General features: G+C 40.8%; 2 protein-coding genes across 2 annotated transcripts in view; one reads left to right on the forward strand and one right to left on the reverse strand.

The window, feature by feature from the left end:
- The window catches only part of LOC109038906 (uncharacterized), a 155,421-nt gene that overhangs the window by 43,872 nt on the left and 92,004 nt on the right, over positions 1-19,545 (reverse strand). The gene's annotated exons all lie outside the window — the stretch shown is intronic.
- LOC109038907 (uncharacterized) lies at positions 576-12,532 on the forward strand. The gene is made up of 6 exons (XM_019054173.2): positions 576-1,276; positions 2,145-2,522; positions 4,795-4,984; positions 8,937-9,184; positions 11,142-11,229; positions 11,746-12,532. The coding sequence occupies exons 1-6, from the start codon at positions 1,056-1,058 to the stop codon at positions 11,821-11,823; spliced, it is 1,203 nt and encodes a 400-aa protein (XP_018909718.2). The 5' UTR covers positions 576-1,055; the 3' UTR covers positions 11,824-12,532.

Genomic DNA, 19,545 nt, shown 5'->3' on the forward strand with positions numbered 1-19,545 from the left:
CGCTCAGCAAACCCGGGCTAAAAAAAAATACGCACTCGCTTGAGGCGCTAACAGAGGCGGTGCCAACAATTCGCTTACTTCTTTTAGTTACTGAATTTCACTGAGATTCTCATGTTTGTTCCACCCTTCTTTCCCTACTTCCTTTTCTCTTCTTTTTCTTCCTTTCCTTCTTCTACTCCTACTTCTTCTTCTTCTTCTTCTTCTTCTTCTTCTTCTTCTTCTTCTTCCACTTCTTCCTATTCTTCTTCCTCTTCCTATTCTTCTACTTTATCACATTCCTCTTCTCCCTCTTTTTCCTCTTCCTCTTCCTCTACTTCTTCTCATTCCTCTTCTTCCTCCTCTTCCTCATTTTCCTCCTACTCTTCTTCGTCTTCATCTTCTTGTTTTTCTTTTTTTCTTTTTTTCTTTTTTCTTTTTCTTTTTCTTTTTCTTCTTCTTCTTCTCCTTCTTCTGCTGCTGCTTCTTCTTCTTCTTCTTCTTCTTCTTCTTTTTTTCATCCGCCCTGAAAAAATTCTTAGCCAAACTTAAGAGCTACAAAAACATACCGTCTGTTTCAGACTCATAGGCCGAAAGTGTTGGGTGTAGCACCCGTTCCTCTGGCCGTCGAACCTAGAGCAGTCGAAGGTACGACTCCAACATCCGGAACTTTCGTTCTTGAAGCCTGGAACGGAAGGTTTGTTTTTACAGCCAGTAAATTTTTTTCCGTGCATTCATCTGGACGGTAGGTGGATTTGCTGTATGCGTTAAACAATTCACCCTCACGACAGTCCTTGCTACCAGGTTTTGACGTTACGGTCCTTAATTAATAGACTGCGCACTGAATCACACTTCCCAGAAATATGGCACCGATGTCCGTGACATTAATCCTTAGCCGGGCATCGGAAAGTCCCGAAAGCGACCCACAGTGCGACCGGACGTCTTTCACCAGATTTGCCGCGTGTTTCTTCTCCTTCGGTCAGTCTAGACAATGACCGGCTCTTTGCCGCACGCTCATTTTCATACCATCGCGATCCCGCTTGACCCTTGCCCAGTCGTAAGGCTAAGCCGCTCGCGTTATGTTCGGAATAGTGTTCGTTGTGCTCGGATCGTTCGGGGCGAGTCTCGGGAACACGGGAGGCCTCCTGGAGAACCCCGAATTCGTGTCGAACCTCGGCAGGATCGTGGCCAACGTCGGCGGGGGCGGCGCACTCTCGCGGGGGGCGCAAAAACCCGCCGACGACTGGAGCGCTGCGGTCGGCGCCCTTAGCAACTACATCACTGGCAAGGACGCCTTTAGGTGAGATTCCAGTCCTTCCTTTGCCCATGGAATTTTCATTGACTTTAACTACCCCCTCCTCAAGTTGCGTAGCCAGATATTTTTCGTGAGAGAGGGTTGCGCGGCAAAAAATTTTTAAAAGGGGAGAGGGGGTCATTCGTAAAGGATTCCTGAGAATGACGATATAAATGAAATTTGGGGAGTTATCTAGTCATGGAAGGGGGGAGGGAGGTCCAGACTCTTTTCCTCCTCCCACAGCACTGCTTATCTGCAATTCTACAAATTAGCCTTGCAAATTATTCTGGAATTGATAGCCCTACGTTTGTGTTAGGAGCTAGGGTTTGGACACGATTTCGTTTCCTTTATAATTATGTTGAGGCGGTTGAAGAGGCTTCTAACATAATACAATTTTTAGAAACTTCGTGGAGAGGTGTAGCCACAAGTCAATTGTGATAAAAATTGTATTAAATTGTTATCAAATGTAGCAATTCATTTATTTTTCTCATTTCACTACTTAATTAGGTATTTTCAGTGCGATATTCATATCAATTCAGTCTCCTAGAGCCTAAAAAATGCTAAAATTCATTGATAAAACGAATTTTTGCCAAAAACTTATCCAAATTTAAGAAACACATATTTTTAGGAGGTTGAAGATTGGTGTGTTTAGTCAAGCCGTGTCTGGAATTGCAAGTATGTGGGGGAGCTTTGACAACGGAAGTAGTACTGTATGCACCTCTTAAGCACTATGAGGCTAGGGTGTTGACCCAGCAATATTTCATCACCATGTCAATACATTTCGGTCCACATTATTTGGTGTTCTTTCGTCATACCAAAATTGTAGATTGCTTTTTCTGGAAATAGTGTTCCCTGACCGCGTTCTCACTTTCAGCGTGGACAGCATGCTCGACTACCTACCCGTGTTAGTGAGCTCCTTGACCGGCGGGCACCTCCACTACGAGGACAAAGAGCTGGAGGACGAGGAGGAGCACCACGAGTTCGAGCACGCGCCGTTCTGGCCGCCGTATTTGGAGGCCTTCAAGGCCTACTGGGAGCACTTCAAGTCGTCCGAGCTCGGGGAGGCGCTCTGGAGCAGCTCCCACTTGGGGAGTCTCTTGAGGACGTTCGTCGACAAGGATGGATATTTTCAGATCGACCGGATTTTCGACTCCATGGAGGACCACAGCTTCCGCAGGCGCTGGATCAGCAGCCTCACGAGCTTCGCTGCCGAGTGGATCAAGCACTTGGCTCACCCAGCAACAATGAGACGGTAAGAAAATTTCCCGCCGCGGGGCGCACTTCGTCGTCCTTCGCAAGAAAGAACTTAGTTACATTTCAATGTGATGCGAATTTCATTTAGAGGTTCGGTACTACTTTTGTCGTCACCCCTCTGACGTAAGGGTGTATCTCGATTTCCGCACGAGCCACAGAAAGCATGGCTTCACATGTGAGACAAGGCCCACGTGAAAATTGAGATACGCCCTTACGTCAGAGGGGCGACGTTGTGTCCGAACCTCCGAGCTGCCATTTTATCTGAGTTCGGAACTTCCGATATGGTGACTAACGATTCGCAACGTTGGTGCGTGATTTTGATACCACCTCGCGTCATGAGGTGATTCTAAAAAAAGTTCGACCTATCGAAGACCAACGAATCTGATTGGTCGAATCTGGTAACAACGGTGACCAATGGTGTTGGTGATTGATGCGACAAACCGGGACAGAACTTCCGGAAGAGGTTTGGAACTTCAAATGAAATTAGCTTGTTGTCTCCCGAAAATTGAATTTTTACCGGGAAAATCTTGATAATTCGTAGCTGAAAGTTTCACTGATTATTCTTCTGATCTTATGCAATAATTGCAAAAATGTTGGGGAAATATGGCAGGAAGTGCTCCTCTCAGGTTGTAACATCGACCGCTATATGTGCTCAATCTAGTGCAGGCAACTATTACTGCTTCCAAACCGCTTACATTGCCTATCAAGTTTTTGAAGGCGAACCGGTCAGAATAAGCTCAAAGCATTGCACTAGATGCAGAATAATCGAAAATGCAATAGCAATAGATCATAAGACAAGGTGCAAATTTAAGCATTTTGGTACATTTTTTCTCCCCAAAATTTCACGAGGGACACGAGTTTTGCAACAAAAATTAATGAAAAACCTTTTTTTACCAAGATTTCACTGTTTTTCGATGCATAAATTCAAACTTCCTGCTCATATAAAAACTATAACTTTTTTTAGTTAAATCGCAAAGTGAACATAACTGTAACAGTTCCTGGGGTATGAAATATGATTTCATGCCTCATGATGGATAATATCAATTACATTACTCCCTACATTACATTACTACACAACTTCCATCCAAAACTCTCTGAAGCGAAGTACACGTTGCACACAGTTTTGTCGCGGTCTTGCGAGGTGTAAAACTGATATTGGTGAGACGAGCTTACGCAAAAAAACATTTCAATTTAATAATAACCGAGTAGCTTTTTTTGACACTACAGATTCCTATATCAGTGGAGTCACGAGAAAACCAATTCCCCTCAAAACATAGACGCGTAATGAATTTTCTCGTTTTGCGCGGAGAGCAATTCATTCGGACTCGCAGTGTATGAATAGGTAAAAGAGAGGAGTTGTTTTGATTCAGCTCATATACACCGAAATGAAACGATGTTATGAGAGGAAAATTAATTCAAAACAGGCGCACTCATGGATGTTCTGTCAATGTTCAATTCGAAAGCATTAAATATTTCACGTCCGGTCAGGTGGTCAATAGAGAAAGTCGGCCATGCCACGTATTTTTGCGTTTAATCTTTTTGAGGGGTCGACATCAATCTGTTTGAACAGCACATCGAGTGGGGATTATGAGCTCGAATATGCAATAATATTTGTTGCATATTTTCCGAAACTTCGCTCTCACCCAGTTACAGTACCCGTTGCTTGCTTCGTTCGTGGTGAACATTGATACTTAATGTATAAATTCTCAATTATAATTCTTATCAGAATTGAATAATTTTTTTTCGAAAAAGGGCCATTCCCGAGCAAAAAAACATGCAGGAGACACAAAAAACTGCGCAGAGAGCAAATAAATGATTGTAGGAAAATGGTTCTCTGATAATAAGAGTATTAAGAGACATTGTAAATGCTAAGTTCAGGAGCAGTTCACCATATTCGTTAATCGTAATGAGTGCATTATAATTCCGATAAATGGCCCTTTTTAAAGTAACACATGTATCAAGCTCACATACCGTGTTAGGAAACGGAATACAAACCCACTAACATGCGATGAACCCAATGCCACAACCAAACTTCTGAAACTCTTTGCCTCTCTTAATTTAAAAATCTAAATTTTTGGAAAATATTTTCTATATTTTTCTAATAGGATATCTACATTTTTCCAACAGGATGCTGAATATCTATAAATAAAATAAATAACTAACTAACTATTTCTGCAGTTTGTATACGTAAATATTTGTTAAATACGTTTTTAAAACAGAATTTTTAAAGAAATTTTAAAAGAAAGAATAATATTATTTTTGTCTCTCAGGTACATGAACACTGCCCAGTTCATCGGGAACAGTTTCTTGCAGTCTCAAGGCTATTCCAAGGCGGCCCTTTTTGACCCGAACCGACCTGCAGCTTCTCTGAGTATTCTACTCAACGCCATCTTTAAACGACACTTCGGCTTACAAATCAACTCCGGAAGATACATCAAACCGGCCGTTGCTTACGCAGAGGTTAGTTTAAATTTAGTTTTAGTTTAATTCACGGCTTTTTATTTTACAGACTTGCACCACGCCGCACAGTGAATCGAGTCAATTAGAGAGGTCGGACATGAAATTTTTGACTAAAACTGCAAATTTTGATGTTTAATTCATTACATTGTGAATTTTAAAGGGTCCTTATAGCAGACAATTTTACGAGGAAACCAATGGAACCACTTTTAAAACCTCAAAGTTTTGTGTAAAAGGAGTTATAAAAGCGTTTTAAGTACCCAAATTTTGTCCGACCTCTCCTATTGACTCGATCCACTGTGCGCCGACGCGAGATCCATCCGAGGAAACAATGACTCCCTTTGACGGACTTGATGGCCGTCCTATGACTCTAACCGTGCCTCATAAGCATAAACATCATATCTAGATAGTATCCTTCAGAACAGTCAAGTGGTTTAAACGCAAGAGGGCAGCATAGCGCCCCGCCCCAAACGGAAAACTGGGACGGGAGTGCTTTTCTATTCAAATGCAGCTGCCGCCCGGTCCTAATTCTCTCGTCATGGGCCCGACTGACGAAGTCAACACACTCGTCAAAGTTGCCGGATATCGCTATTAAATTCGAATGATTTTCCTTATGCCTGAAGTTGGATACGCTGCCGGCTGAAGAGGAAAGCTGTGAGTATAAGCACCCGAGTTTTACTGAATTTCCTCAAATAAAAATGTTTTTAAACACGAATTATGAATATTTTCCCACCAAACTTACAGATACAAGAAAAATAAGGACACTAGATATGATCTTCCATGCAAATTTTGAAATAAATTGAACAGATAGATTCTGAGATATGGCTTTATACAGATTTGGGGGACGCCTGACGGACGGACACACATTTTTTCAAGTATGGTTATTTTGACTCCCAGGTACCTTAAAACGCCTAGAAATGATGAAATTTTAATTTTTTTCCTCTTTATTTCCCTGGCCGATTGCAATACTCCCTCTACCCGCGAGGAGAGCGAGAAATCAATAATGTGACCAGAACTGTATGTAACAAGGTGCGGTGAAATAGTGCTGGGTCCACAATATGTTTCGAGAAAAGCTTAGGTCACCGCCGAGAACGCCGTATGAGCCTTCAAACGTTGCCAAATTTTATTCGATAAAAACCGAATTTACCAAGTAAATTGTGAATATATTTTTCCGAAATTTTCAGACAATTTTGTTCGCAATTGAATCTAAAATATCTGAAAATTGTAAGGAAAAATATGCGTGAATTTCGTCAAAAATACATGTTTTATCAAGGGAAATTTGGCAACTCTTGAATGTTCATACGGCGTTCTTCCCTAACACGGCAGAGTTGGGGGAAATATTTCCACCACGATTTGACTTCCATGTCACCTGGAAAGCTCGAGATTTGTTTCAAGGTGTCGCCGTCCGCCGTCTCCGTCTCCCATCCTCCTGTTTTGGAAATCTCGGCTTTACTTCCCCCGGAAAAATGCGCACATAGATGACGGAATTTCTTGAAGACCCCGCACGAACATCCAAGCGGGGTAAAACGGGTGGGGTTATTATTCATGTAGGTGGTGAGCCCTCCAAACCACGTAAATCGGTTTGTAACTTTGCAGATTTTCTATGACGCTTTTTTTTTAAAAAAAATTTAGGTTGCTGAAAATCGAAAAAACGCGCATCTCAGATTGCAACTTCATAAATCCCCGTTCATGTTTTTTTTTTTTTTTTTTTTTTTTTTTTTCTTTTTTTTTTTACTACTTTAAATAGCCCTCAAGGGCTAATTCCACGCTTTAAGTCCCATCCCCCCTCCGTCCCTACTGAACCAGTCCCAGGCAACTATTGTTTGTTGCTGGTATAAGATGGGATCACCTCCTCCCAGGGGGTCATAAAAAGATCTATTAAAATTTCGATCCATCAACAGCATTGTAATAGCCCCTGCAAGAACAGGAAGTGAAATCAATAGTAGAAATACAAGGAGGTTTATCCTCTCTATTCTAATAAAATCATTTTTCAGACGTTCGATGGACGGGGTGAGGAAGGGGTGTAACAAGCGTAAGAAGCGGTCTTTGGGGGTGCGCAGCGTCCCGAGGGTTGGGTCGCGTAGCAACCAGGGGGCGGAGCCTCCTTGTTTCATTTAAAGAGAATCTTCCAACATTTTTATCGAAATTTTCTGTGAATTTGCACCGCTTCATTTGATAACAATACTAGAAAAAGAATTGATTAGTGTTCCGCAAAGAAAATAAGACATAATCGGATACTTTTAAAAGTTGCAATAGAGATGCGCATTTTCCGCATTCGGCGCAGTTCGACTTCTCGGCTCAATGGTACAAAAATCGCTCCACTGGTTTGCCACCCGGTGACGACCAGGTCCCCACGTCCGGACGCAATGACATTACAGCGTCCCCCGACGAAGGAACGTAACTGGTTGTCAAATTGGGCCAAAAAATTAATTTATTTTACAAAACTGCACTTGCGCAATTTTTATCCAAAATTCGTCCGATGTTTACATGGAATCTGAGGAAATATCTGTGAAATTTTCAGTTAGAAATGCCGAGGAGTCTCCTGGTAAAAATTCACTTCGGAAGTAGAAACCTGGCAAAATTGAACTTTCGTTATCCGTTCCTTCGGGGAGGAGGAGGGTTGAAACGACGATTGTTGCAAATAATAATTAAAAGTTAATCATATCGAGCAACCTTTATCAGTTGAATGGAAATGACCCCACTCTTAATTTGATCTCCCGCTTTTTTCAAGGAACGTTCAGTCGGACCGAGAGAATCCCCTTTTTTTCCGACGTAAGAGGGAATAGGGAAGTGTAGGACTAACAACTCGCCCGATCGATTCCCGAATTCACCTAATTGCCGACGAGAGCGAACTTTGATGCAGCGCTCCCGATATAAATCAAAATTACTCGCATGCTCCTTCAGCGTTGCTCGTTCGTGCGGAAATTCCGGAGTTTCCCCGTGGAAACCGGGATTTCCACGGGAAAATTTAGGAGCGGAGCGCTCTTGGCGAATCCCCGGCGTGCCACACGCTGGGACACGGGATACGGGATACGCGGCAGACAGATGATGCTGCGAGTGTTTGATTGATGAAAGCGATGAAAGTTGTTTTTCTCTTCGGCTCCGCCGCAGCTCGCGAAATGTTTCATCGCGCGAAAAATCAATCCGCGCGACAGGGTGGCGTGAAACGTAAGAAAGAAATGAAGGATTGGAAATTTCAGTGAAATATTTCATGAAATTTCACGAGGTTGTGAAATAGTTCACATTTTTCAGGGGCTAGAGTATGCAACCCGTACTCAAAGACACAAAAATAGACAGAAAGTCACCATTTTTATCTATCAAGCCACCGTCTATCACCATCTATCAAGCGATATACTGTTACCATTTTTCGTAAAACTGGTCAGTTGCGCTGGTCACAGAATCGTGTTTTGATGCTTGATTCTTGCAGTTTGGCTAAAAATAGTAAGAGTTGTCTAAACATCAAGTTTCTACGTTTGATATGAACAGAGATATGATTGGTCGGCTATCATGGAGCCCTAAAGTTGGCCAAATGTAAACAAACCCCAGCCCCTCCTCTCCTAGTTTGGCTCAATGTAAACAAACAAGATAGCGAAAAAGCTCTACAAATTTCTAGATATGATTTTGAATGTGATGGAAATTTTTTTATATCCTAACCTCTGAATTGTTCGGATCGAACTTTGATGGATATTTATACCGAATATTAACCTTGCTTTGAGTGTGATTATCAGTCATTTCTCAGCCAATAATGCGTGTTCCTCTGGGTGGGGTTTGTTTAGATTGGGCCAACTTTGGAGCTCCACGATAGCCTAAAACTGATGCACCAATCAAAGAGCGGTACAAATATGGCAATACGCTCCCGTTTATACATACTCTAGGGTCTCTGAAATATATATTGTAACCTATTTTGCCTCTCGTTGAAATTGAAGGCACCAGTGAAGGGTTAATTTGTTGGCAGGACTTGTTGCGGTTAGGTGAGAGGAAGGGGATGAGCGTGTCGAGCCTAAGCAGCAAGGACATCGAGAGGAAGCTGGCCGAGTCGCTGAACGAGGAAGTTATCGAGCCTCTGCTCCGAGTTTGGAGGGCCTACCGATACTCCATCAAGCACCCTCGTTGCGACCGCTACTTGATCTGCACCGTCAGCCAAATCATGCCCGCAGACAATGCCCGCACTGGACTCAAACCCGGCATCAAGAAGCTCACCAGGTGAGAACTCACCGTCACCACCCACTCACCGTCACCACACCACCCAATCAGCCGCACCCCATGAGCACCAGTGGCAAGGCGTGAATGATCCATTATCGATAGTTCCCCCTTTGAAGCCGTGGTATAGAATCGATTATCAAGGTGTTTGTCGCCAACACCCTATTTATCGATCCTTCTCCATAAGTTAAAGGGCAATCGCAAAGCACGTCATGCCACTGATGAGCATCCGAGTGTAGTGAAAACCCTCTGATGAAAAGAGTTTATATACGACCGGATCTTTGAAAAGAGCCCTTGGAAATAATTTTTCGAGAGAGTCAAAAGAGGGGTCCAAATACGGGCCGTTTTTGGACCCATCCTGAGAGTTCTTCTGAATTTAAGATTTCTTCTCATTAGAGGTTTACATGTTTTACGGAATGCATTATGACCTGAACATTTTCAGTTTCTATACGGGTCTAACACTGGTCTACACACGAGCGGTTGAATGCCAAGAAATCTGCATTGTTTGCCAAATTCGGCCTTCAGACCCATGTTGAAGCCAGTATTAGACCCAAAAAGAGATTGGAAATGACCAAAGTTCGATGCATCCCGTAAAGTACAGACCTTTAACGAGCAAAAAATTGTAAATTTAGGGTGGGCTCAAAAATGACCCGCATTGATACCTACCCTGTCCCTCCTTCAAGGAAAATTTTCTCCGACCTTCAATGTAAAAAATCAGCGTGTATTTAAGCTTCATCGTTAAGTACATCACGGCAACGACATAATTTGATACAATAGACGAGTCACCCTGGTTTCACAATTCCACACCAAACTCATTGATGTATTCATGATAATATCTCAAATTATTGCTGAGAATTTTTGAAGAAGGAATAATTCGCTCCTTTTCTGGCTGATTTTAAGTAGAGCTGCCACTTATTAAGTAGGGGACCGTTATTGTGGGGGATGAAAATGTTCACTGTATAAAGCAGTATAAATTTTATGATTATGATAATCTTGGAGAGACATTAGAGAAAATCATGACAAATCATGACGAGTCAATAAAACAACAATAAGGAATAGATGATAATAATGATGGTTTGACCTTATATTTATTTCGTTCGGTTTTCTTTGGGGATGAAACTTCCCTCGACGCACAGTGAAACGGACCTTAGAGACAGATCGAACATTAAATTTTGATGTTCATTACAATATACATTTTAAGGGATGCTCCTATAGAACATTTTACGAGAGAACCAACGGTATCACTCTCAAATCCCCATATTCCGTATCAACGATGATATAAGCGCTTAAAGATGAACATTTATTTCCAACCTCTCTCATTGACTCGATCTACTGTGCGCCGCTTGGGCGGGAGAGTGATTCAACGTGCCGATGTTGGTCCGCGGACACGATCCATCACAACTTTATCGATTCCTCGTTAAATTTTATTCCTCAGCCATGCGTAACCATCTCTGAGGGCTTTCGTGATTGTCTTTCCTTTTCGCTTAGTCGCAAACCCCTTTTGTTCTCGATATTTTTGGAGTTTCTCGGAAACAATGCTTGCAGAACTCCTATTCGCATAGGCGAGCTTATACTTAATTAACTGGCCTAAAAGACCGTCTATTACTTGCCAAGCCAAAAAGGGAACGAGGTAGTTAAGGGTAGGTAAAAGTGACTCAGAGAAGAAAGAAGGGGAGAGAATGGAAGGGAAGTCAAATATAATCTGACATGTTGATAAGAAAGACTTGGAAAAGAGGGACACTGGAGGAACCCGTGCAATCGTCGCTTCTTTGACGTACGGATAGAGTGTAACTTGATATTCACTTGAGCCCTGTTCTTCGTATAACTCTATATTTTCCGTGGTTCATGTGGAAATAACGATACGCCCTCACGTTAGAGGAGCGACGATGTGTATCACTGATTGATAAAGTACGTTGACCGTATGGTTTACTAAATTGACACAAATTCCTCTGATTTTCAGTTTGGTCGCATCATGGTTCCTATCCAGAAGGACGGGTACGCCTTTCTGGAAATTCTACTACGCCGCAACTGAAAACTACGTGTGCGAGGTAAGTATCAATCATTTCAGCGAAAGCAAAAAAAGTGACCTATTATATTGCAGCCTTTCAGACATATCGGGGAGAAACCGCTCGTTGGGCTCGTTGACTTGAATTAAAAATTAAAGTGGAATTTTTGAAATTCCATAAATCAAAATCGGCGCGAAAGTAAGGTTACCTACGCGTGAAACCACCATTGAAGATCTAAAAACGCCAATAACGCAATTTTTTAAGGAAATGTGCACTTATTTCGCCTTGACCTCTTTTTTTATACATATAGGTACGCTGGTAGCTCTTTATTGTCTTTTTAAAACAATGCCTGGTGGCAAGATGTAGTCTTAGGGTGAAGCATGATTTAATGGAACATCGAAGCATGTCTGTTGGGCCACGTCTATTAGTTATAGAAAATATTTTGCTAGACAGGAAAAAAATATAATTTTGGGAGAAATTAAACAAAAGATTTCACAAATAATCACCTTGGTAAGATGAGATTTACTTGTGCTAAAAGGATATGACATTTTCTTTCAGAAAAAATTCCCGGTTGATTGTAAAGGATTTCACGAAGAAGAGGAGGCTGCTGGCGCATACCGGCACAACGAACTATGAGGACTCAGGAATAAAGAAGTTAAATCGTTCATTATTTTTAAGAAAATGTTTTGAACTCAGGAATGCTCCGATCGTTGGATCGGTAACTGCTGTCACCAATTAGAGCATGTGATTCTTGTATTCATCATCATCATAAGCGGACATTTTCTTTCCTCTTAAAAGATCGTTTTGTAGAACTTGCAGAGATGTTCAATTTATTTATATTTCAACATGTCGAACAGTGTGACAAGGAAACTAAAATACCGGTATATCACTGCAACATTTAATAATTCTTAAAGGTTGTTCATCTGGGGAGGAACATATTTTTTGGTTTAGACAGAACCTAATATATATTTTCAGAGGTATTGATATCGATTAATTGGTTGATTTATAGATTTATTGATCGATCGATCAATGGATGGATTGATCAATTTATTGATTGATCAATTGATCGCTCGATCGATCGATCTTGTTGATTGCCGAATCCTCATTTTTCCTCAAAATTCCTACGCGCTAATATTTTCAAAACTTATTCTGCCTTTAGCAGAATAATGATTTACTGACAGAACGGATCAAATTTCAAACTTAAAGACCATTTAAACTTTACCATCAAGATACCGGCTGTAAATAAAATTTAAAACACATTTTAACGTATCTTTTTACAGTAGTTGAATTTGTGATAGGAAAAAAATACTTAAACAAAATTTTGTAATATTTGTACAGTTGTAATAAAAATTCAAACACCCACAACATGTTCTCTTTATTATTTATTTACCGTAATCATATTCTAAAAAGGTATAAAATTTCGGAGGAATCGTACATTTTTAGAAGGAATCAAAATTTCACGCACGCCCATTCAAGCAAGCCAATTTTAACTCTCAGTGTTCATTGTCCATTGATCTCTTGATGTCCTTTAATGGTGCACATTTTTGATGTAGTTGAAAATTGAAAGATAAAGAACGATACTTGAGTCCACAATTTTCGAAAGAGAAAAATTCCAAGTATTTGTGACCCCTTACGTCAATAATTAACAGAGAATGCATTTTTGGCCTCGGTCCGTTTCCAATTTGAAATATAACGAGTTGATCTCTAAAGTAGAGGTTAAGTATCACGCATAAAAATGAAGGCGATTTCAATATGTTCCAACAGCGTATCACTAATTTCACTCATTCCTGATATTGCCTTTTACCTGCATTTAGTAAGCGCTTTTCTTATTGCAAGAAATAGCCCATGTATACGTTTGTGACGGAGCTTCCTTGAGTATTTTTTGAAGTTTTATAAGGTCTTCGTGTAATTCTTGAAGATTCCGTATTATTTTCCAGTTAACAAACTCACGAGCTTTCAAACAGTCTGAATATAAGAAATCCAATGTAATAAAAGGAACGCCCATTAACAGTCGTTTCTCTGTCACGTCGTTGAGAAACCACGCGTTCGACCTTTCTACGAATTGCGTCCAGTTTTGCACGAACATCTCAGCCTATAATTAAATAACTCTCCTGCGTTGGGTGACGTGAAGAGTATCTGCAAGAGAGGTTGAAAGTAATTATGTTAAGGATCAATACTCGCGTTCCTGACACGTTATAATGCCGATATCTGACACTGACAGAGTGATCCAGGGCTCATTCGGGAGCGAAGTTAAAATTAATCTAAATTAAACAATTCGAGGAAAACTTCATCTTAATTTTCACATATTTCGAAGAAATAAACTGAGCTATCAGTCGCGGAAAGGACGCTCTCATAACTTTAGAATTTCGTGGATGTTTCTCGCAAAAGCCCATGTCCCTCACATTCATTTAAAAACAATGTATTCCATAAAAGCCTCCAAGAAATGTGCAGACAGTTTTCTTATTTTCGAGCATTATGCTAAGTTTTCGAGGATTGTATGTCTGAATAGTAGGAGCATACAGTTTTGTCATTTGGAATTATCAAATTTATCGCAGGCAATTTTCGGAGGTTTGTATTTTAACAAAGCTGTTTCTGCGGCACATTTTGTTGCATTTTTAACGGCTATTTGACATTTTTTATGACAACAAATTGAGGACAAATTTAAGCAGAATTAGCCTATCTATCTATGGTCAAAGTCCGAAACCACGAATCTCCGTTTGTAACTTTGCAGACTCTCTCTCTACTGTATGGCACGTACGTGCAGTTTTTGAAAAAATTGAGATATTAATGACTTAAACTGAAACTAATCTTGAAAAATACTTTGTGAAAAATTCGCTCCCAAATTCCAATTTTTAAACATCAAAAAGTCAGTCTGAACTTTGTTTTCGCCGTAAGGATCCATGTAATTTCGAAAGTTCAAACACGTGTCTCTCGAAATAGTAAAAACTGCACTTATGCGCCTTGTCCGCCAAGCCCCTCGCAACAGGGTCGGACTGACGCACCTCTAAGGGCGCAAACCCTTAGCCGTCGAAGGGGGCGCAATGTGATATTTTGCTGAGGAGTGTGCGGGAACACCCCCCCCCTCTCTTTCTCTCGGAAACGCCGAAATTTTTTAAAAATCAAACTCTACTAAGTAGAATTTTGACGATATTTTCAGGTTCAAAATCGATTAATCTTACAAAGGAAAATTCTGACATTGAACATAATAATAAAAGTAACGGAAGAATTGTGAGATGAAAGATGTAAAATCGATTAATCAAAGAAAAGCTATTCGAGGCATCCAAGCACCATTATCTCTGGAAAAAACAAGCGAGAGCTCAAGAGATCCAAAATCATGCTTTTGAAAACTGAAAGTTGGAAAATGAGGGTCACAAGAAAACAAGAAATACTCCAGACCCTGTATATTGTATAAATAACTAATACAATACATTTTAAATTTAAATTTTTAAATGTTTAAACAAAGTGGGAACAATGAATATCAGGGCCGGATTAAGGGGGTGGCCACATGGGCCGCGGCCCATGGCGGCAAATTTAGGGGGCGGCAAATTTTGGAATTTTTTTAAATGTAGGTATAAAAATAGTGTATTTTCTTCGAGAAAATACATTAAAAATGGGATTCAGAAAAAAATTAGCAATGAGAAAAGGGGACCAAGTCTCCCTTTCCTGAGAGCATAGTAATTTCTAATTTTGTTGTTTTTCGGTGATACAAGAGGCAGCATCTTTAATTAGTCGAGTCAAGAGAGGGACTAAACACGCAATTTGGACTGGTGCTCAGCGCAGAGAGGAATGATGACGAGAACTTGAGATGAAAAGGAGAAGCCCTCGGCGGTCGGCACGTAACACATATTAGCGCCTACAAGATTGCATGAATACTTCACGCATTGCGTCAGACACAGTGCGGTCAGCAGCGGTCGGCGTGAAACGCATACCGCCTACAAGACTGTGGGAATACTTCCCGCATCGCGCCAAATACAGTGCGGTCAGCGCGGAGCTGCGGCGGAAGTTAAAATTATTAAACCTCATTTATGTTTGTTCTTTCTTAATTTTTTCGTTCAATGCTTATAAATGGAAGGCCTTGTCCACACAGAGATAGGTTTACGGGACTTAACTTTCGCGCAAAGTTCTGTGAACTTTCGCTAGTAGTGTTGACATGGCTTTCGTAAAAAATGTGTCTAACACGAGTAAACGCGTTTTATGCACCCCGCTACCTCCGGCACGTTCACTTGACGGTTTTATTGATGTTTCAAAACGAATGAGAAGGGGGCGGCAAAATGCAGATGGCCCATGGGCGGCCAGTAGGTAAATCCGGCCCTGATGAATATACATACTACATAGCTGAAGAAAAGAAAAATAAGAGAAGGGGACAAAATACAGAATACACTTTCCTCTATAACTCCTATTCAAGCTTTACGTATAATTTTTAGGCATTTTTTTCCTTTACTTATTTTCTTTTCTCCTTGCTTTTTATTTATTATTCTTTTCTTTTTTCTCTTCTTCTTTTTTCCTTTTTCCTTTTTTTCTTTTTTTCTTTTCTTTCTTTTCTTCTTTTCTTCATTTTCTTCATTATCATTCTAGCAGCCGGAAGAGGGGCGCGCCTTCGGCGCGCTGAGGGGGGCGCATCTGCCAATGGCAGATTGGCCTTATGGTCAGTCCGACCCTGGCCCCTCAAATACAGTTTAATTTTTCAACACTTCAGAAGTGGAAATGATTATTCTTATTTTTCCTCTTCGGTTTTTATAAACAAAACGGTGGGTTTATTGTAAGCTGCACCTCTTGTACTAGAACGTTGCACTGTGTAGCCTGGAGCAAGAGTGGAACGCAAAGGGGAAAAAGGCAAAAAAAAAAATCGGCGAGAGCAGTAATAAATAAGGCGACCAGGTGCCCTTAATTATTATTGGGAATAATCACATTTCCTCGCCCTCTTTATCTCCTCTTTTAAACGCATGCCTCAGCTGAGATGCTCTTCATTTCTCACTCTCTTTTTTCTTATCAAAATCTTGAGGCACCTCTTAAAAATAAATTATTTCCTCTTTTCCTTTCCCAGCCACCCTCTCTCACCTTCCAATCCACCTTCCCATCCCTTTACCTTACCCTTTTGCTCCCCTTTTTTGGCCGGATTAATTCTCAATATGCTTTATAAACTCCAGTGGAAAGGGCGATTTATTACGGAGACCTTTCATTTTGAAAATAAATATTTCTGCGGATTCTTTAATGGAAATCCTTTTCTCTTAGGCATACGAAATCTAGCTCAGTTCTTTCGTATAGCGCAAAAAAATTTTGCTATTCAAGAATTCTGAAAAACTCACGGTAGGAACGTCCTCATCAGTGGCGTGGCGTGAATTACGATGTATCGATTGTTTTGCCATTTGAACCTATGGCAAAGAATCGATTATTAAGGTGTTTGCTGAGAACACCCTGTTTATCGATCCTTTTCCATAGGTTTAAACGGCATAACAATAGATGTATCGAAAAGCACGCCACGCCACTGGTTCTCACGATTAATCCTCTCAGCTTCAGTCTAAAGGGACTTTTATTCTTGGTTTATACCATTACCTATGGTTAATACAACCGTGAAAGTGACGTAAAGGCTTAATAAAAGGTCACCTTAATTCCAAAGTGAGTCCATCAACACTCTTACATAGTCGCATTCAATCTGAAGGAGAATTATGAGCCAATGAGGAAACAAAACTCAAAACTGGAAAAATGAATGAATCTGGATGAATTTCGTGCGAGACGATCAATTTTGAAGATACTACAGACAGGATCAATTGAACTACATTTTGCAATTAGGAACTATAAAATCCTGCAAGGGTTAAAAACAACGTACGTGCAAATAGTTTCCTTATGCTCATGAGTGTTTTTCCAGAAGAGCCAGCATTTATAGCTCCAAATTGCAAAATGCAGTCCAATTCTCCTTGTTTGAAAAATTGGTGCGGAACGCATGTCGTATTTCAAATAAATTGATTTGAAATGAAAGTTACCTTTTCAACCATGATTCTCCTTCAAAAATGCGGTATCAAAATTCAGATAAAAATTTTCTGAAATTTCCCCGCCGTAATGTTCTTACAGGGAATTAAAATGAGTTGTCACTACAAAAATTGCAAAATTGGTTGGTCCTGACCTGCCGTAAATTATTTAAAAATAATTTTTCTCCTCGTATTCCGTATAATTTTAGTATGATCAATCATGTTGACCCCTTTCAAACATCTATGTCTATAATGAAAGTCTCTAATTTTACTCTAGGTTTGGAACAATGTCCTCATTATAATCCCATGCCAAAGGCTTCCTCAAACCTCACTAAGTCATAATGAAACCCACATGAGATCTCCTACGGAAATGAGCTGGTTCAGAACCGGCTAATAATGCGACCCTTAGGCTCTTTTGTGGGTAAACTGTCGTATATATGAGCGCGGGGTTCGTGCGGGAATCCTGGAGATATGCGACCACACTCGAACATACGGAAGAGAGTTGACAGCCCAGTCGGTGGCAGGTTCATTTCCCGATGATTTCCCCTCGAATCCGACGGGGTGCGAATGTCGGTGTCGGGTGCCCGCCGCACAGTAAAACAAGCCATGGAGCAAGGGGACATGATAAAGGAAACTTTAAAACGCTCATATCTCCGTTATTATAGAACGTAGAGGCTCAGAAGTGACGCAATTGGTTTTCAGGGAAAATTTCCCAAAAAATACACCCCTTGATATTCATAATGTGACGGAACAATTTAGTTTTGGTAAAAAAATTCAAGTCGGGCCTCTCGTCCCAGTGTGCGGCGCCCGGGTTAATTCGCACCGGTGGCCCCGGGGGCGTCGACGAGGCCCTTATTGGAAAATCCGGAGCCACACCGAGGCCCGGTTGGAATTCAGAGCTCAGCTGAGTCGAATAATTGAATTTCTCAGATTGCATCTCAATTCGCTCCATCAAAAACTTCTGGATCCAATTTCTTGCCGCCGCGTCAATTTGTTACCGCCGCGGCGGTGGCTTAGCCCCGGTGACGTGAATTTACAGCTTCCGCGCTTCCGTTTCCGCCCCTGCGCAGGTGAGATCTCCGCCAATTTTTCCGCCTCCCTACACGCTCCTCTTTCGATTATACTTCGTTTACGATTGGAGAACGGTGGAGTGTCCATATAAGGGGAGTATGGACTTGTTCAGTGTTCTTCCTTCCCCGGCGACATGCGCCAAATGCGCCTAAAAATCGGGCCTTGGCACCTAAAAATTGGGGGGGAGGGGGGATGGGCCATCATAGCGCCTAAAAAATTTCACGAACTCAGATTAGAGTACCTATATAAGGAGAGTATGGACATGTCGAAAATTTTGAGGTCAGGTGATGGAGCTCTTAGGGCCCACAAGGGTAGGCAATCTATGAATTCAAACTATCCAGAGTGATTTATAAACACAATTGTTCGGAACTGTCGTTGGTAAATCACGTATTTGACTTAGTTTTTGTATAAACTTACTCATTTTTGCGGAAGAATGTTAACTTATGAATTTTCTTGTCCATTTTTGTTTGATATTAGAGTTTAAAGATTGACAGTGACATTTTTCATTTTCAAAGGTTACCTACCCTTTTGGACCCTAAGAGCTACATATTTCGAGATGTCCGTACTCTCCCCATGTAGGTGGGTGATTTCACGATAAGAGGAATAGTCGTGTCGCCGTGGGTTATGAACGATATAGGGCAAAACGATTGAAAACCAAATGAATAAATCAATAGGAATGATGTCCCTGAACCTATCCACGCTAAAAAATATGATAAATTATTATCATATTTCATAATATGAGACTTTAAAGGCCGAAAATGTCCGGTCGGTTACGCGTCGCCAACCCCGATTTTGAAGCAAAAGAGCAATTTGCGGTAACAAATCAGTACTGATCATGAACTCTTTGGCAATATTTGCTGAAAAGAGACTCTAATGTTCAAGAAAATTGCCAGTTTGAACTGAAATGTTTATTATTGAGCGAGAAAAGTCATTAGAAAGAGGTGTCGCCACATTTGGCAACAAATTTTTGCAGTTGTATTGAGTGCAGTGTTTATCTCGCCAGACGGAGTCAGGAGTTTCAAAATTGCCATCAAATTGTTCGCTGAAGTCTTCTCGACAAAACCATTACTGATAAGTCAGTTTTTTTTACAATGAAAACTTTAATTATTATGAAAACCAGTGATTTTTAGGTGTGAAGCACTAATTCCTCACTACGCAAAAACCTCAATTTAATATTATTAAACTAAAAGGAAGTCTCCAAAGTTTAGAAAACTTTTAAGGCAGCATCAATTCCACCTCATAACTCAAGAATTGCCAAGTTTCATCTTTTGTATCATCTTTTATCTCACATTTTCAAGTGTCGGTTACGCTGCGTCTGTTA

Source organism: Bemisia tabaci, chromosome 1, assembly GCF_918797505.1.
Source record: "Bemisia tabaci chromosome 1, PGI_BMITA_v3".
NCBI classification, from domain to species: domain Eukaryota; kingdom Metazoa; phylum Arthropoda; class Insecta; order Hemiptera; family Aleyrodidae; genus Bemisia; species Bemisia tabaci.